Source organism: Quercus lobata, chromosome 2 (genome assembly GCF_001633185.2).
Source record: "Quercus lobata isolate SW786 chromosome 2, ValleyOak3.0 Primary Assembly, whole genome shotgun sequence".
Classification (NCBI taxonomy): domain Eukaryota; kingdom Viridiplantae; phylum Streptophyta; class Magnoliopsida; order Fagales; family Fagaceae; genus Quercus; species Quercus lobata.
Window position 1 is genome coordinate 38,489,024 of NC_044905.1, and position 19,612 is coordinate 38,508,635.

The 19,612-nt window shown below is 35.7% G+C and overlaps 1 protein-coding gene across 4 annotated transcripts in view; it reads right to left on the bottom strand.

The window, feature by feature from the left end:
• LOC115975530 (histone-lysine N-methyltransferase ASHH1) overlaps positions 1 to 18,342 on the bottom strand; it is a 39,274-nt gene extending 20,932 nt beyond the window's left edge. For 2 of the 4 annotated variants that reach the window (XM_031096334.1, XM_031096333.1), the window contains exons 1-3: positions 15,612 to 15,665; positions 15,080 to 15,135; positions 4,532 to 4,688 (exon numbers count right to left, since the gene is read on the bottom strand). In XM_031096334.1, the coding sequence (XP_030952194.1) occupies positions 4,532 to 4,688; positions 15,080 to 15,135; positions 15,612 to 15,650 (252 nt within the window). In that variant the 5' untranslated portion in view covers positions 15,651 to 15,665. Of the gene's footprint in view, positions 1 to 4,531; positions 4,689 to 15,079; positions 15,145 to 15,611; positions 15,666 to 17,537; positions 17,617 to 18,144 lie in introns of those variants that run through there. The other 2 variants (XM_031096336.1, XM_031096335.1) reach the window with 2 other exon arrangements.
• Between the last annotated feature and the right edge of the window lie 1,270 nt (positions 18,343 to 19,612).

Consider the following 19,612-nt stretch of genomic DNA (forward strand, 5'->3'; position numbering starts at 1 on the left):
ATAAGTTGCGGTATCTTGAATATCGTTTTGACACTATATGAGTAGCAAAAGGCTACTGATATGGCAGATGGAGTAAAAGATGTATTGTTGAGTTTGTATGATGCTTATACTTAAAATCTATTGGGGAGTAGTCCTGCTACTGCTGCTGCACAAGCACACATTCAAAAACTAAGTGTATCAATGAAGAGAGACGATTTTAGTGTGGTTGTGGATGTGAGGGCAATGAGGATGATGGGATTTTTTTGATAAGTAATAAGAATTCGTTGATAATAAAAAAGATACACCCAAGCACACAGGGAGTACACATGGGGGAGCAAGTCAAGAACGAAAATTACAAAAGTCAAGTAAATCCAAAATAGAAAAATGATGGTTTCTCCACACAGAGAACCATTCAAGTAAGGTTCGGATGAAAAGAAGCTTGAGGTCAGGCATAGCATGCTCAAAGTCTTCAAAGCATCTACCATTCCTCTCCTTCCAAATACACCACATCAAACAAAGAGGAACGACCTTCCAAATAACTCCATTGCGGAAGCGACCAAAGTGACCTTGCCAGCAAGCAAAGAGACCAACAACAGACGAAGGCATGATCCAACACACTCCAAATAAACCAAAAACCATATCCCATAACTCCGAAGCAACCGGGCAATGAAGGAAAAGATGGTCAACACTTTCACTACTACACTTGCACATATAACACCAATCCAAAATGCAAACCTTTCTTTTCCTTAGATTGTCAATAGTCAAACATTTCCCCAAGGCTGCGGTCCAGACAAAAAAAGTCACTCTAGAGGGGATCTTCTGCTTCCAAATACTTTTCCAAGGAAAAATATGCTCACTATGGCTAACAAGAAGATGGTAGTAAGCACTAACCGTGAACCCCTTACTCTTACAAAGCAGCCAAAATCTCTTATCCTCCTCGATTCCCCTTACAGGAGTGCTATAAATGAAGTTGATGAAGCTCCTGAAAGCTTCCAATTCACGATTATGCACCTCCCTACAAAACTGAATCTCCCAATGGAGGACTCCATTGGAGAATCTCATAAGATCCGCCACACTTGCCTCTTTGCTACAGCTAATCCTATATAAATCGGGATAGCGGACAGCGAGAGAGGAAGTCCCACACCAACGATCTAGCCAAAACTGCACTTTTGAACCATCTCCAATATCATACATAATAAACCGAGATAAAGAGTTCCACCCCCTGCTAATATTTTTTCACAAACTGACACCATAAGGACTAGAGGAAGAGCTAGAACACCAACCACCCCAATCACAACCGTACTTTACCTCTATCACTTGACGCCAGAGAGCATCCCTTTCTCGCCCGAATCTCCAAAGCCATTTCCCTAAAAGAGCTATGTTGAAAGTTCTCAGGTTCCTAATCCCTAAACCACCTGAAGAAAGCGGGGTACACACCGTAGACCAATTAACCAAATGAAATTTGGGCTCATCTCCTAGGCCACCCCACAGGAAGTCCCGCTGAAGTCTAGCAATACGGTTGGCCACAGAGGCAGGAATAGGGAATAAAGAGAGAAAATAAGTAGGAAGGTTAGAGAGCGTGCTTTTAATTAAAGGACTCTACCTCCCTTAGATAAATATAATTTTTTCCAGCCTGCTAATTTTCTTTCCATCTTCTCAAGAATTGGATTCCAAATAGACTTGTCTTTGAATTTTTCCCCCAAAGGAAGACCCAAATATTTCATTGGGAGAGACCCTTGTTTGCAGCCTAAGATAGCCACCAAAAGATCCATGTTATGAACAGCCCCCACAGCCACCAGCTCAGACTTACCCAAATTGACCTTCAGACCAGACACAGCCTCAAACCAAATGAGCACCATACGGAGAATCAGCATTTGATCAATATTAGCATCACAGAAAATTAGAGTATCATCAGCGAAAAGGAGATGAGAAACCATCAAAGATCTACCAGCAGAAGCACTTATATTAAAACCTGACAAGCGACCTTCATGGACCGCCTTATTCAACATTCTACTGACTGCCTCCATAACCAGAACAAATAATAAGGGGGACAAAGGATCACCTTGCCGCAACCCCCTAGAACTTCCAAAGAACCCATGGGGAGGTTGATAAATACTACAATAACAAAGGGGTTCACGGAGTGTTATTGGGCCTTTTGATTCTTCAGATAACAAATCAGAGGTTGATAAATACTTAGCAAAGATTTTGAAGATGTCTTTGGCTACAAACTGTGATATATACTGTTGACTGTTTGTATTTAAATAAATATAGGTTATGTATTGGTTATTCATTAATCTTGTTTGTAAGGAATGGGTATGTGTATGGTATTTTTTATTTGGGATATGTACTGTTGTGGTTGCATTTTAATGAATAATAGAAGCAGGTTATGTATTTTTTTTTTTTTTTCTTTTTTTAGAAAAAGCAAGTTATGTAAGATTAATTTCAAAAAGAAGCAGGTTGTGAAATAGAAGCAGGTTGTGAAAAATTAATTTGTAATAAATTTGAAATGGAAGCAGATTAGAAGCAGATCCTGGTTCAGGACCTTCAGGTTGTATTTTAATGAAAAGCAGGTTATGAATAATTTCAAAAGGCCCAAAACATGTTTCTAAAGGACAAAATTTAGCTACAAATTTGGTTGTAGCCTTACTCAATATCTTTTTATTGGAGGTGAATTTTTAAAAATCCACCATTGGATTACATTTTCTTCTTATAACTTCCATGCTTACAAAATTTCTAGAAAATTAAAGATTAATAGCTATGTCATCAATTAATTATTTAAATTACACGATTTTGTAGTTTAAAATTATTCATAAAAATAAAATCTAAAAGATCTCATAGTAAATAATATCTGATTGATACAAAATTTGACATGTGTATTAAGAGCGTAAAGAACATGCAATTCAACGGATTAAATTTTCAAAATATGCAGTAATGTTAATGATAATTGAGTAAGGTTGTAGCCTTTGACTACAACCAATTTTATAGCTAAACTTTGTCCTTCTAAAAAAGGCCCAATAACAAAAAGGCCTAATACTACAATTTTTTGAAAAAAAAAAAGGCCCAAACAGCAACCAAGGCCCAACTAGCCCAAACAATTTTTTATTTTTTTAAAATTATGGGCAAAAACCGAAAACCAACCAAAACTGATATACCCCGAAACCAAATGATTTTCAACCATTTCAGCCGGTTTCAGTTGAGATTTTTAAAAACTGACCAATTTGGTTCAGCCCAAAAAACACTCAAAACCGACCAAACCGAACCAATTACACCCCTACTTTCTTGCCTCCACCACCATCTCTCCGATCGCCTCCACCACAGCCAACAGAAAAGATTTGGGATTTTTCTGTCAGAACTTCTGCACTACCGATGGTTTCAACACAGAATGTGATGGTGGTTTGGGCTGCAAGTGTCTCAGGAGCAATAGCCTTTTGTAGATGAAATCCAAACCCCCTCCAACCACTACCCAATTTTCCTTCCGGCACCACAATGACACCGCGATGAAGCCTTTCCAACAGCCATGAACAAGTTCTGAGATCATTACAAACCTGCCATGTGCATTGGTGCCCAATTGCAAAATAAAAACTTTATCACCATTAAAGGTTCATGCAAAACTTCCAGCAGTTGCATTGGACATGAGATCCTCCACAATAGTTAACAAGTGTTTTGCACTCTCTTTTCCCATGAACACTAACTAAAGAGAATCCATGTATCTCTCATATAAACATAACGTGTAAAAAGTACCTCCCTCCTCAACCGAAAATTCGAAAGTTTTTGACTCAACAAAAAAGAAAAATACCTCCCATGACAACAGAGAAAAAGAACGAAAAACTTTGTGACTAATCCGAGGTAGCCAAGCCTCTAAGTTGTAGATTATGATTCTGACTCATCCTAGGCTCTAGAAATCTAATCAAACAATACTTCCAATCAATAATGAAAAAAAGAAACTAAAAAGAAGTTTACTGAGAGTATTGACTGTCCTGTAATTTCTAAGGCCTGGTGCTGCTCTAGACAACCTAGGTTTTTTATCTTTTTATGTTCTTTTTGTTTCCCATACACATTCCCCTTTGAAAGTTCATTTTTCTGCATTGGTAGGACCATATCCAAGCAAGCCCTCCCAGAACCTGACCACAACTAGGTAATGAACCTTTTATTCATTCGTACATGTATATTTATATATAAAAAAAGAAATGTGTAAAATGTACGTATTTATGTTTATATGTATATAACTTTTCTTGCTATATTTATGGTAGATAATGAATTTTTCTAATACATAGATAACACCTAAAACTATAAAAAAAAATACACAAAAAATAAGAATGAAATTTCATATTCACGACAAAATTATATGAAATGGCAAATACAAATTCCTCCAAAAAATTAAACAGTCAACTCAACATTCCAATCAAATTAATTGAAATTCATAATATGAAACTAAGGGCACAACTGCAACAAAAAGATTAATGAACGTTTGGAAACGGACATAAAAGAATAAAGGTAAGTGGAAAGGATGCAAACACACAGACAGAGAGGAGCAGGAAATCCCATAATTTACCTGATTCTTGCAGCAAACACCACAAGGGCAGTAATTAGGAGTGCATTCTGTGCTGGTTAGTACATTCAAGCACCTCTCCCCACATGCACTATCAGGATCATTGGCATTATATTTGCATTCGCAAATAGCAATATCTTCCTCCTTTTGCTTCTTGTGCCTAGAAACAAGCAGAAAAAAAGTCAATATCGAAAAGGATTTATACAGGCAAGTCATTAGATATCTTTACTTATAGAAAAAATCCTCTTTTTCAATAAGATATCTTTACTTATAGAAAAAATCATTTGAATAATAAATACTTATATATATATATATATATATATGTATGGGTCAAGTTACACCTGAGGGTCCCCTAGTCTGTTTTTCCATAGCAAGTTTTTATTAGTGTTAGTGGCTTAGGAGACTTGTAATAGATGGCATCTGTTATGTTTCTTGATGTGTTTTGATAAAATTTATGCTTGCTCAACAAAAAGAATCTAAAAAATCTTATCAAAAATTTTTTCTACAAAATCCATTTAGAGTAGAAGTATGGGGAAGGACACCATATGCTCTGTTTGGACTACATCAAAAGACTAAGTACCCATTTAGCATCCCTTTCAAAAATGCACCTTTTTTGTTTTTTGATAAGTAATGGAAAATAGATTCTCTAAAAAATAGTCGCCAAAGTATATGGGGACTCTATGATTAATCACGTAAATTACATGAATCAATCAAGAATAAACCACGACGACTAACTATACAAAATTGACATCTAATCTAGCAAAGTTATAAGAAAAATAATTTGAGATCAGGAATAGTTTTCTCTGTATCTTCGAAGCTCCAATTGTTCCTCTCCCTTCATAAACACCATATCAAGCAATGTGGAGCAACCATCCACAAATGTCCATTCCAGTGAAACCAAACAATGACCTTACCAACAAGCTAGCACCTCCACTGTAGTCTTCGGCATGACCCAACAAACTCCAAATAAACCCAAAGCCACAGAACACATTTATGTAGCAATAGGAAAATGAATTAGTAGGTGGCCCGCTGATTCACCATTGTGTTTACACATATAACACCTGTTAAAGTGTTGGGTTTATGTTGATGTGATGGCCTAAGAGGCCCAACAATGTTGTAAGTCCATATTGGGCTAACCCTAGCTTCCATTCTCTATATATACCCGATTAAGGGTTCACTGCTAAGTTACACCGACACGGACACGGCCACATGAGTACAGATACGAGGGTACGGCAATTTTTGAAAAATAAGGGTATGACACGGTATGGGTACGGCAATTAAATAATTAATTAAATTTTATATTTAGGCATATTTTTTAATATTTTTAGACATAAAATACGTTTATGTCTAGAATTTAAACTATGTAAGAACTACAAATAAGTAAACTAACACTCAAAATAGTACAATAATACACATAAAATGTTTAGAGTACAAACCAAAAGTTTAAACAGGCTACATTCAAATACTAATACTAATACTAAAAATAATAGTCAAAATAATATTATAAATTATTTTCTTTTGGACCAATGGCATATCAATGACATCATGGCACTGACATATGGTACTCAATAGTTAAAATTTGAAATTGAAAGTTTGAAAGTGACTTTCACGTGGGGTTGGCAAAAGGCACACAAAACAAAGATGAAATATAAAAAAAGTATTAGAAAAGTTAAAATGAACTAGACTAGAAGACAGAAGGCATCTGGGTGAGAGAGTGAAGAAAAAGAAAACGAAAAAGAAGCAGAAGAAGAAGAAGGAGAGAGGAGGAGCTCGCCAAAACCTAAGCTAACTGGCAACATGAAGGCGAAATGGTGGTGGCAACGTCAATGTGTTGGCGCCGTGTCGGAGAAGCAAAAAAAAAAAAAAAAAGAGACACCACTTAGACACCGGAGTCCGTTGAGTCTTACCGGTATCGGTGTCCGACACGTGTCAGACATCGGTACTTTGCCAAAAATGGCGTGTCAGTGCAACCTAGGTTCACTGTAATCAATGACTTTGAGTACACAATAAAGAAGTAGCAGCTAGGGCTTTATTCTATGGATGTAAGACGTTGGCCAAACCACGTAATCCCTTGTGTTCTTCTCTCTTTCTTGCTTCCGCTTCTCTATATTATTTTATTCTCGTCTTTAACATGGCATCAGAGTGGGAGGTCCTGAGTTTGATCTCTGTCTCCTCCACTCTACCCCCATTTAAATTCCCACGTGTTGGGACTCACTAATTAAAAAGGTAGTTTTTGCCCACACGTGAAAAGGAGTGTTAGAAGTATGTGGTTAAATGGTTAGATTTACCATATCCCAATAATTTAAGCTTTTGGGACAATCGGTAATTTAATATGGTATCAGAGCCAATGGCTGTTAGTGGTTGTTAGCTTGTGCAACCTTCATATCTAAGTTTGTTGGTTGTTCTCAATAGTTGTTGATTGGTTGCTGTTGTTGTGGCTATGGTTGTTGGTGATTGTAGTTGTTGGTTTTTGTTTTCCGCAGATTGGTTGTTGTTGCTGCTGATTTTTTTTTTTTTTTTTTATAGGAAATTAAAGGACATCATGTTCACGATGGTGAACACTCAAAACTTAAAACGAATACAAGTACCTCAAGAAGAGATACGAATAGAAAGAAGAAATTCAAAAATGGAAATACATTGTGTAAAACCCCAAATTCTACCCCACTGAAAAGAAAAAAAAAAAACTAGTATAGCCTTCAAAAGATCTATTGATCTCACAATATCTTCAAAAGTACGATTATTACGCTCCCGCCAAATTAACCACATCAAACAAGCCGGAACCATATTCCAAATATTAGAGGAATGCTTCCCCGGCCAATTCCACCAGCCAAAAAGAAGGGAGGCTACTATCTTCGACATCACCCACTGGATTACAATCAAAAAAACTTCACTCCACAAGGCATAAGCAAACTTACAATGGAGTAGAAGATGATCCACAGTTTCCTCATCACAATGGCACATGCAACACCAATTAACCAAACGGTAAATGCCTAAGAACCAAATTATCAATGGTAAGAATACTACCCCTAGCTACTGGTTGTTGTTGTTCTTGGCTTGTTGTCTTGTTGCCGTCACTAGTGGTTGTTACCAGTGGCTTTCATTGTTGTTGTCGTTGGTGTTGTGGATCCAACCTATAGACACAAATCTGACCACAACCCAACTTGGTAGATCTCGGTGGTTGGCCTCTATTTTTGTTGTCGCCGGCATGTTCTAGAGCTGCCAGTGTTGGTTGTTGGTCGAAGTAGATATGGAAATCCCTTATTTGCCTGTTTGGTGGATTTTTGTTGTTTGGGTATAGGTTTTGGCTATCCCATATCCATGATAAGGGTAACCTAACCCCCTATAAAACTTATGTTTGGTTTTGTTTGATAATTGAACAACTTCAGCCGATTCATCTCGTTTTTTTTTTTTTTTTGACGATTCAGCTTTCAATTTTGGCCCGTTCACTTTGTTTTCAACCTCCTCGAGCAAGTTGGTAGTTGTGTGTTACAAGCTAGATCTATATGCTCTAGCTTGAGGGGGAGTGTTAAAGTGTTGGATTTATGTTGATGTAATGGCCTAAGAGGCCTAATTATGTTGTAAGCCCATATTGGGCTAACCCTAGCTTCCATTCTCTATATATACCCTATTAAGGGTTCATTGTAATCGTTGACATTAAGTATACAATAAAGATGTAGCCACTAGGGCTTTATCATGTGTACGTAACCCGTTGGCCGAACCACGTAATCCCTTGTGTTCTTCTTTCTTTCTTGCTTCCGCTTCTCTATATTATTTTATTCTCATCTTTAACAACACCAATCCAAAAGCCAAACATTTTTTCTTCGTAAATTTTCAATCGTCAAAATTTTCCACAAAGCTGCAGTCCAAACAAAGAAAGCAACTCTAAAAGGAATCTTGGGTTTCCATGTACTTTTTCCAAGGAAAAGATTGATCCAAGTAAAACCCAATAGTAACCACTTATTGTAAATCTCTTTTTCTTCTCTAGTCTCCAACACAGTTTATCCTCCCCACTTCCTTTTACTGATGCCCATAGATCACATCCATGAAATTTGACAAAGTCTCCAACTCCTAATCCCATACCACTCAATTGAAATTTACATCCCAATGATGGACACCATTAGTGCATTGCATAAGATCTACCACACTTGTCTCCTTGTCATGGAAAATCCTAAATAACTTAGGAAAGCACATAGCAAGAGAGTTTTCCTCCACACCATCAATCTTGCCAAAATTTCACTCCAGAACCATCCCTTATAGCATACTGGAGATAGCCGAACAGAGTAGGCCAGCCCCTTTAAATAAAATTCCATAAACTCATCCCATATGAACTAGACACTATGTTGGAACACCAGCCTCTCCAGGCACAACCATACTTCACCTTGTAGGTGCTTCCTAGGCCATAACACATCTTTCTCAAGTCCAAACCTCCACAACCACTTCCCCAATAATGCTTCATTAAGCGCCTTAAACTCCTAATAGCCAATCCACCAAATCCCAATTAACCAGATGAAATTTGGTCTCATTCCCTAACCCTTCCCGTAAGAAATTTTGCTAAAGCTGCTCGATCCAGTTAGCCACATCAATAAGAATAGGGAATATAGAGAGGAAATAGGTAGGCAAATTGAAGAGAGTACATTGAAGAAGAGAGACTCTACCTCGCTTCGACATGTATAGTCGTTTCCAACCTACTAGTCTATTTTCCACCTTTTCTAAAATTGGATTTCATATTGCCTTCTCCTTGAATATAGCACCTAAGGGGAGGCCTAAATATTTCATAGAAAGTGATCTACATTTACAGCCTAAAACATCCACCAACAGGTCTATATTAGGAACCTCACCCACAAGTACCAATTCAAACTTGGAACAATTTAATTAAACCTGACACTGCCTCAAACCAAAGAAGCACCAATCAAATAACCAATAGCTGATCAAGATCAACGTCACAAAGGAGCAAAGTATCATCAACAAAGATTAGATGAGATATCATCAAAGTATTCCCCTCCAAATTACCTACCCTGAAACCTAACAGACGACCATCACGAAAAGCTTTATCCAACATTCTACTAAAGACATCCATGACTAAGGCAAACAGCAAAGGAAACAAATGATCACCTTGTCTTAATTCCTTGGAATTCCAAAAAAAAACCACAAAAGAAGCCATTAATAAGGGTGGAGAATCAAACTGTAGAAAAACAAAAATAGTCAAATGCCTTCTCCACATCCAACTTACATAATAATCTAGGCAAACCAGTCTTCAATCTACCATCAAGGCATTCATTAACAATTAACACAGAGTCAAAAATCTGTCTGTTCAAGACAAAAGCATTTTGAGATGCTAAGATGATGGCTCCAAGCACCACTCGTAACCGATTAGCTAGTACCTTTGCAATAATTTTATGAACATCCCCAATCAGACTTATAGGACGAAAATCCTTCAGCTCCACTGCCTTAGATTTTTTTGGAATGAGAGTAAATAAGGTTGGATTTAAGCTTTTTTCTCACTGACCTTCATCATAGAAGTACTAAAACACTACCATAAGATCAGATTTGATAACATCCCAAAAAGTCTGAAAAAAAAAGGCCATTGGGAAACCGCCAGGCTAGGGACCTTATCCCCATTATAATCCCTAATGACTCCATGGATCTCTACTTCCTCAAAAGGACTCTCCAACCACCCAGCCTTATCCTCCGATATCCTGGGAAACTCCAAGACATCTGGAAAGGCCTATTGACCCGCTGCTTAGTATATAAGGACTAATAAAATTGAATGATGCTCTCAGCAATCCTTTCCTGATTGGAAGATAACACCCCATCAACCAATAGACTCTCAATGCTTCTTCTATTAGAATTGGCCATACGAAGCAATAATTTTGTATTATTGTCCCCCTCCCTTAGCCAAAGGACCCTAGACTTTTGTCTCCAACTAATTTCTTCTAGCAACATGGTCTTCTCGATTTCAATGCAAAGCTTGTCCTTTTCTAATTTCTCCACACCAAATCTAAACGGGATTCAACCCTTATGATGCTTTCCACTCTGCAAAAGAAGTGGAAAGTGATCTTCGAGAACTGTAGGAAAACTTCTTTGGATGGTATTAGGAAAGTGCTCCTCCCAATGATGCAAAAAACCTATCTATTCTCAACCTAAAGAAGAATTAAACCATGTGTATTAACCACCCTTTAAGGGAATGTCTACTAAACCGTGCATGGAAATGAAATTTGAAAAGTCATGCATGGCCTGAGAAAAATATTCACCCTCCAACCTCTCTAATGGGAATCGAAATATGTTAAAATCTCCTCCCACAAACCACAGTATATTCCACAAACTATAAATCCTTGCCAATTTCCCCCATAACAACTCTAGTTCCCTGTCCAAATTAGGACTATAAACCCCAATGAAAGCCCACTCAAAATGATCCTCCACATTTTTAAATCAACAAGATACTGGAAAATCCCCCACTGCTTTCTTCACTTTTTCTACTACTCATCTATTCCATATGATCAAAATTCCACCTAAAGCACCCTCCCAAACCCAAGTACAACCAATCCACATATTGGCAACCCCATAAACTTCTCACTAGACCTCTAATAATACACTTCAATTCAATCTCTTGCAAACAGATGATATATGACCTCCAAGATCGGATCAGATTCCATATTTGGAGTCCCTTGTCCCTCTCACTCAAGCCTCTAACATTCCAAGATAAAATCTTTAGGTTCATTGGTGAACAATCAAAGCCCTATCCCTACCGCTAGTTCGACTCTATGGAGGAAGCATAATAGTTAATAGAGCTGAAAAGGTTTCTCAATTCCCTTAGCCCTTGTACCCTAGCCCTTGTAAGTTGCTTTTGGGCGCTTTCCTCAGCTACTCTCTGTTTTATCTTAGCTTCAATGTACAGTTGTTTTAAGCCTCACTTTTTTCAATGTACAGCTTTTTTAAACATCCAATTTTCAAAAAGCTAAAAAAAAAAAAAAATAAGTTGTACTAAATGGACATTTAGACTAAAGACTGTGATAATTGTTCAAAAAGGAACTATGGTAATGCTTCCGTAATTGACAAGCTTCATTTAAACTAGACACATGACTTAATGAAGGAATTGCTAACTTGAGTTTGGCCAAGAACAATTGACCCAAACGAAAATGCATTTAGGAAGAAGAGATGATAGCACTCCATACTAATGAAATGAGGGAGAAAAAGCTATCAGCTTTGACGCAACACATATCCCTAAAATGCATGGAATCACTCACAACCATGATGCTACATAGATCTTTTAGGTGGGAACAGAAATTACATTTTGAAAATCCAAATAGAGGTAGAAAGGTTAAAGGAGACAATTCACCAAGAAAGAACTAGCTATAGGTAGAGATCAAATAAAATCATCCACACTAAACTCGCACCATGGAACTTATAACATCAAGTTTTGAATAATCTTTGTACCATACTTCTCTTGAAAGCTCCAAGGTATTAGATTTTTTTTCCCCTCCGGGATAAGTACAAATTTTATTTCTAAAGGAGGTGTTATGAAGCCATGGAAGATTAATTTGCTATTACTTTGCAAATTCGCCTATTCAAGAATTATTTTATTGGGTCCTCTTGTGAAGTCCAATTAAAGTGAACGTCATGTCATTTTAATATTCTGAGTCTTTTAGGATTAAAAAAAAGTTTTTAATTTGGGTTTTGTTTTATTACTTATGGTCAATTTTATATTCAGGGGCAAATCTGTAAATTCTGCAATTCCTACAAATTAAAGAGTTTTGGTAATTTAGTTGAGTCTAGGATCTTCTAGGGTATTCTAAGTATCTTAGGTTTATTTTATGTGGGACCAAGTTAGGTTTTTTTTTTTTGGGATAAGTAAGATATATTGATATCAAAAGGGAAACACCCTAGTACACAGGGAGTGAACAAGGGGACAACAAATCAAAAACAAAAATTGCAAGAATCTAGGAAATCAATAAAAGAAGGGAAAGATTTGTTTTGCAAAGCAAACAACCAATCCAACAAAGTTCTAAAAAAGAAAAGCTTAAGGTCCGGAATAGATCTCTCAATATCTTCAAAACAACGACTATTTCTCTCCCTCCAATGACATCACATTAAGCCATGAGGAACGATGGACCATATATAACCATTTCGATGACGACCAAAGCTGTCTTGCCAACACCCTATCAGCCCCAAAACAGTATGAGGCATAACCCAAGATACTCCAAATAAACCCAAAACCATAGACCATAGATTCATAGCAACAGGTCAGTGAAGGAAGAGATGGTCAACCGATTCACCATTACTCTTGCACATGTAGCACCAATCCAAAATCCACACCTTCCTTTTTCGCAAATTATCAATCGTCAAGCATTTCCCTAAGGCAGCAGACCATACAAAGAAAGCTACTCTAGAGGGAATCTTCTGCTTCCAAATACTTCTCCAAGGATAACCGATGATAGTAGGACCAGCTAAAATTCTATAATAATCTTTCACCAGGAACCCTTTATCTTTGCTAGGAATCCAGCAAATCTTATCCTCACCAAACCCCCTTATTGAAGAACTGTATATGGTTTCCATGAAACTTGACAAAGCCTGTAATTCCCAAACATGCACATCCCTAAAGAAACTCACATCCCAAAAAAAGGACTCCATTGGGGGATTTCATAAGCTCAGCCATACTAGCCTCCTTATTCCTGCAAAATCTGAACAGGTCAAGGTAGCTAACTACAAGAGGTGTCTCTCCACACCAACGGTCTTGCCAAAACTTCACCCTGGACCCATCACCAATATCATATAGAATATGGCGAGAGAAAGAAGGCCATCCCTAACTGATACTCTTCCATAAAGCAACACCGTAAGGACCATTAACAGATCTGGTACACCATCCCCCCACAAACATCCATATTTCAACTCTATCACTTGTCTCCAAAGGGCATCCTTCTCAATCCCAAATCTCCATAACCACTTCCCAAGTAGAGCTATATTGAAAAGTCTTATCTTTCTTATCCCTAATCCACCCGAAGAAATAGGAGCGCATACAGTAGCCCATTTAACCAAATGAATTTTAGGTTCACCACCAAAACCGCCCCATAAGAAATTCCGCTAAAGCTTCTCAATACGGTTAGCCACACTAGCCGGTATAGGAAATAGAGATAGAAAGTAAGTGGGTAAATTAGAAAGGGTGCTTTTGATTAGAGTGACTCTACCTCCCTTTGATAAATACAAGCATTTTCAACCCGCCAATTTCCTTTCCATTTTCTCCAAAATCGGATTCCATATAGTCTTATCCTTGAAATTAGCACCCAAAGGAAGACCCAGATATTTCATTGGCAGAGAGCCCTGCTTGTAGCCAAGGACATTTAGCAATAAATCAATATTATGCACTACTCTAACCGAAACCAATTCAGACTTGCCCAGATTAACTTTTAGCCCCGACACCACCTCAAACCAAATAAGAATCATATGAAGAATCCAAATCTGGTCTAGATCAGCATCACAAAAAATAAGAGTGTCATCCGCAAAAAGGAGATGAGACACTGCCAAGGATCTTCCCTCCGAGTTACCCACACTAAATCCTGACAAGCGGCCTTCATAAACTACCTTATCCAACATTCTTCCCAGAGCTTCCATCACCAACACAAACAACAAAGGAGACAACGGGTCACCTTTTTTTTTACCAGTCAAACTAGTAGTCCTATTACTAGCAGGAATCCTATTACTATTAGTACAAGAGTCTTTATAATATATTTGTGCTCAATGTATCAAAAGGTAGATTGAGTTGATTAATAAAATTGAGTGTTTTAAGCAATAGGAACATTGGCTTTTGTTGGTTCATTCTCCTTCTCTTTTCTTTCTTTCTTCTCTTCTTTCTTTATAAAGTTACTGTTCACACAGCCCCTAAACAGCCCTATCTTCTCTCTAATTATTCTTCTTTCCTAACCCTAAACCCACCATGAACAAACTTAGACAAATTCAATAATTTGTCCTATATCAAGGTACAACCCTAGTACATAGAAAATATATAAAAATAAATAAAGCCCTGAGAAAACACTCATATTTGTTTCAAATCATTACTGGATATATATATATATATATATATATTTGGAGGGAACGTTGTCGGCGGACTTTTGAGGACATGGACAGATCTGATGACCAGTTGCTTGCTTCATTTAGCTTTTTGATTGGTCTCAAGCTTGGGGACTCACATCTAGTGATTTTTATCCCTGTGTTCCTTAGCTCTCTCTTTATAATTAATTTTCTTTTTTATTTTTCGTTTTTCTCTTTTTTGTACTCTTTGGTTTGCTTTATGCTTTTCCTGCATGAAGCAGTTTTTTGAATATAAAACTTTCTTACTTATCAAAAAAAAAAAAATTTATATATATATAAATTCTTGACTTTCATGTTATCCTCACAAGCGAAGCATCATACATATAGAGATATTTGTGCTTCACTTGTGAAGAGATAACCTGTAAGAAAAGAATTGGTCAATGAGATATTTTCAACAAAGAAAAACTTTAAGAGAAAAAGAGTGTAGATAACAACAATGACCAAAACAAAATGATTGAGAAATCTTACTTTCGGTATGAGAAATCATTTTGATTGATATGTATGTATTCTGGTAGTTCTTCAATCTGTTGATCCTTCATACAAAGCATTGTCATGTTACACATAATTTCTCAAAAAATGCTACGAATAAAAAGAAAATCTAATATCTTGTGAAGTTAATTTCAGAGAGCACGAATGATAATAAAATAAATAAAAAGATGTACAGAGAAATCATTTTGATTAATATGTATGTATTCTGGTAGTTCTTCAATCTGTTGATCCTTCATACAAACATTGTCATGTTACACATAATTTCTCAAAATATGCTACAAATAAAAAGAAAAATTAATATCTTATGACGTTAATTTCAAGAGCATGAACGATAATAACACAAATAAAAAGATATAAAGACTAAAATTAAGTTCAAAGATAGTCACACACAATAGACAATCATCCTTGCTTCCGAGAAATAAAATAGACAACCATCCTTGAATCCCCATAAACAAAAATGTATGAACCTATAACCTAAATTATCTTAACTAATAATCCTGATGTGTATTACCTTGCATATGAAAGGGAACTGTGCATACTCCTTACTCATGATCACAGATCCATCTGGTATCTTGACTTCTAGCTTTTGTCATCTAGTCATGGGTGGTTGAGCTCCAGTCATGATGGAAGGGTCCAAGAATTTGAGTACTTCCAGTGTCAATCAACAATTCCACCTAATGCCTTTTAATATGCCCCAAAAGGCTCATGGTTATAGGATTAGAACTTCCTATCAGGGCATATAAGGAAATTCTAGCAACTCCATAGTGTTTTTACTCCTTCCTGCAGATTTTCCATCCCTTATTCATCCAATTCTTCCGGGTGAACTTCCCGTTTTTCTTCTTGGAATAGCTGCAATCCATCCATTCAAAACAACTCAGGTTTTGCACAATCCCTTCTCATCATAGTAGTAGCATAACCCCTTCTTTCTTATTTCTTCCATTTGAGCTGGAGAAATTTTTATACTGAAATTCTTGGTTTCTTATCAATCTTTGGCAGGCCTAAATGGAAGGCCTACCCCTTGTTCAGTTAATGGCTTCACTGTCATTCTATTGCTCAGGATATACTCTTCTTGAATCTTGCCCAGCCCAAAAGTTGTGTTCAAGGATGTGGGGTTAAAATTATAACTGCTAATCTCATCTCTCAACTCACTCAAACAACAAATTAGTTTGTGATTTTCAAATAAGCCTTTCAGCCTATTGGACAGACTCAAATTGAGCCTTGCATACTACTACAGTAGATGTTTGTCTGAGTCTTGTGGAGGCTCCTATTGGATTATCATAGGAAGTAGGGTCAAATATAGTCTGTAATGCTCCCACAAAGGCTTCCCAAGTAGTGATAACTCATGATTCTTATGCATCTTAAAACCACACTAAGGCTTCAAATTTCCATGTGCAACATTAGAATTTTTTGATGGGCAGGAGTATTATAGTAGTTGAAGTATCGATTTGCATTGTATATATAAATAGAAGGATTTTTCCCTCCAAATTTGGAAAATCCCAGTTTCATTGCCTTATGATGATGCCTCCATTGCCTGTTGGTGCCTCTATTTCCTCATTGAGTTCTTGACCCCCGTTTTGAGTTTCAGTTAGGGATTTTAAGACTCTCTATAAGATAGTTAATCTGCTGTATTAGTCCTTCTAGGACCTTTTATTAATAATCTTGCTGTTACTTCATGCAAACAATGGATTCAGTTAACTGAGAAAATTAAGTTCCTTCATCCATTCCAGGTTGATGCTCTGATACCAAATGTAATGTTTAAATTGTAGATTTGTGTCAGGTGGAATCTAATTGATTAAAGGATTAACTTAGATGAGGTAGTCACCCTTAAAGGAGAAGAGAATGAGAGGAAGTAGAGAGAAGAAGTTTATGATTGGTTTCTTAATGATATTCCTCACTTATGCCAAGTATTAATATAGGCTGGTCTTGAGGTCAGTTGGTTCGTGTAACTAATTTGAATGTAACAACTAACTCATTAACAACTCCTAAACATAATCAACTCCCAACCAACTAAATGTAACAAAGGCTTGACAATGTCATAAACTTTTAATTGCATACACAACCAATTAGAAGTACAATTGAAAATACGCTCTGGTTCATTCCATTTTACTACCGGGCTCTGTTACTTCTTGAAAGTTGAAAATTGAAACAGACCATCAATGTGTCAAACATGATTCACAAAAGTTTGTGATGGGCAACAGAAATTCCTCAGGGATCCCCTTCCATGTATGAAAACGCACAATACTATATGCTAAAATTATGCCCATACCCCATATTCACAAGCTGAACCCGGATAGCTTAAGACTAACAAACTCACACACAGCATTTTCCAACTAAATTAAGGGGAATAAAAGTGTTTTTTTTTTTTTAACTAGAAATAAAATTATGTGAAATTTGAACAAAGTTACAATCATATAATGAAAAGGAGGAACATAAATACCATATCATGAAGATTCTATACAAAATTTTTTGAGAAAATGCAGAACTCCAGGCCCTTCAATGAATGCCTTGCCTGCCACCTGAAAACCAAGAAACACAAATTATTTGAACTTCACATAAATCATACACTTTTGATTATCCAATTAAGGAGAAGATATAAATGAGAGAAATTTTAAATAACATATGATGCTTGCAATTATTTCAAGTTAAAAAAAAATTTTAGTTTGAATAGACAATTGAAAATTTAGCAACAATACAAACAAAAACTGAAAATACATGAATAATGCAGCAGTCATATCCAGCACAAAAATTATACAATTATTATAGGTTTCATAAAATAATCTCAAAAGGAACAATTATAGTCAAAACAAAGCTCAAGTGCCAAACAATAATCAATTTATACATATGTGTGTAAACCCACACACCAACTAAATTTATTATTAAGTAAAAAAAAAAACTCTCTCGCTCTGGGTCAATTTATAAAGTCATAAAAATTTTCTCCTTTTCCCAGTTTTCGAAACCCAACAACGCAAACAAAAGAAAAAGAGAATTTTAATGTATTCAAATAATTTCTCTTCTCTGAATTTTAGATTCTTAGGGGTACTTACCCAAAACAATTTCTCGTTTTCAATGTGTACGCGCAAAGGAGATCGGTATATAAGATTTTGTGGCGGCCAATGACGAGTACTTGAGCAGCGGCGAGATAGAGAAGAGTGAGAGTCGATGGTACTCGTTGAGAGGGAGAGAGGGAGGTGCAAATGTGCTATAGAGACGAACAGACAGAGATAAAGAATTAAAGCGTACAGAAAAATTTTAAATTATTTTGATGAATAGTAGCTTTAAAATTACTTTTTAGCTCTGTTTTGATAAATTCGTGCGTAAAAATAGTTTTCTATATTTTTAGTGTTTTGTAACATTAAAAAAAAAAAAATTAGTAAAAATATATGAATTATTTTTAGAAATTATTTACCTAAAAATAAGTTGTTTTTCACTAATTTTTTTAGAAAAAATTCTATTTCACAGCAAATAAACAAGTAAAGTTAAAAATTATTTTTCAATTCATTTAAGATTACTGTCAAACATAAAAAAAATGAGATAGTTTTATAGAAAATAATTTTTAAAAAATAACTTATTTTCTAGAAAATAACACCGCTAAAACAAACAGTGCGACAAATCCTAGACAATTAAATTGTAACTTATTTTTGTTCAACAAAAAAAAAATTGTAATTTGTTCTAATTTAAACTAACCTTTAAAAAACTATATTAAAAATAAAAAATAAAAACTAACCTTTAAAATTACTTTTTTTACCTAATATTAACAGTCAATAACAACTTATTACTTAGAATTTGATTTGAAAATGTTATGTAAATAACATTTTTCCTTCGTACTTGCAATAAGGCTTTTTTTTTCTTTTCTTTTTTTGGTTTAATGTCATAATTTTTCATTCATTCCAATATTTTGATTATAATACTAAGTGGTTTTTCCAAATAATAACTATATGCATATAAGGGAGTTGAGATGTGTATGGTGGTTACGCACATATAAATCCTTTATTTTGAGACAATGATAATTACTTTAGAAAAAGTGTTTAAATTTGAATTTGTTTATTATTAGTGAGGTTATAGGGGAAGAGATTTTTAAGAACCTAAAATATAGGATTTTAAAAATGAGTAAATTGCGGAGTTTAGTGACGTGTGTGAGATATATCTAAATAGAGGGTGTGCTAATTTTAGGAAAAAAGTTTGTATTTGTCTAGCGGAAAGATAAAAAGGGAGATTTTTCATTTTTGAATTTTGTTTAATTACAATTTTAACCGCATTTTATTTTTTATTTTTTTAGGAATAACGACTTTCTAATTAAATTAAGGGTATTTTTGACATTTTCTGAAGTAATAACTAATTTTCTGAACCTCTTAATATATAAAGATACTATGATACTTTAGGATGGCATTTGGTATGGGGAATCCACATTACTCCTGACATCCAGATTACTATGAATGTGACGTCTTGTAATCTGAATGCCTAGGAATATAACTATTCTTATATTTGGTTTAATTAGGAATCTAATAAGATTCC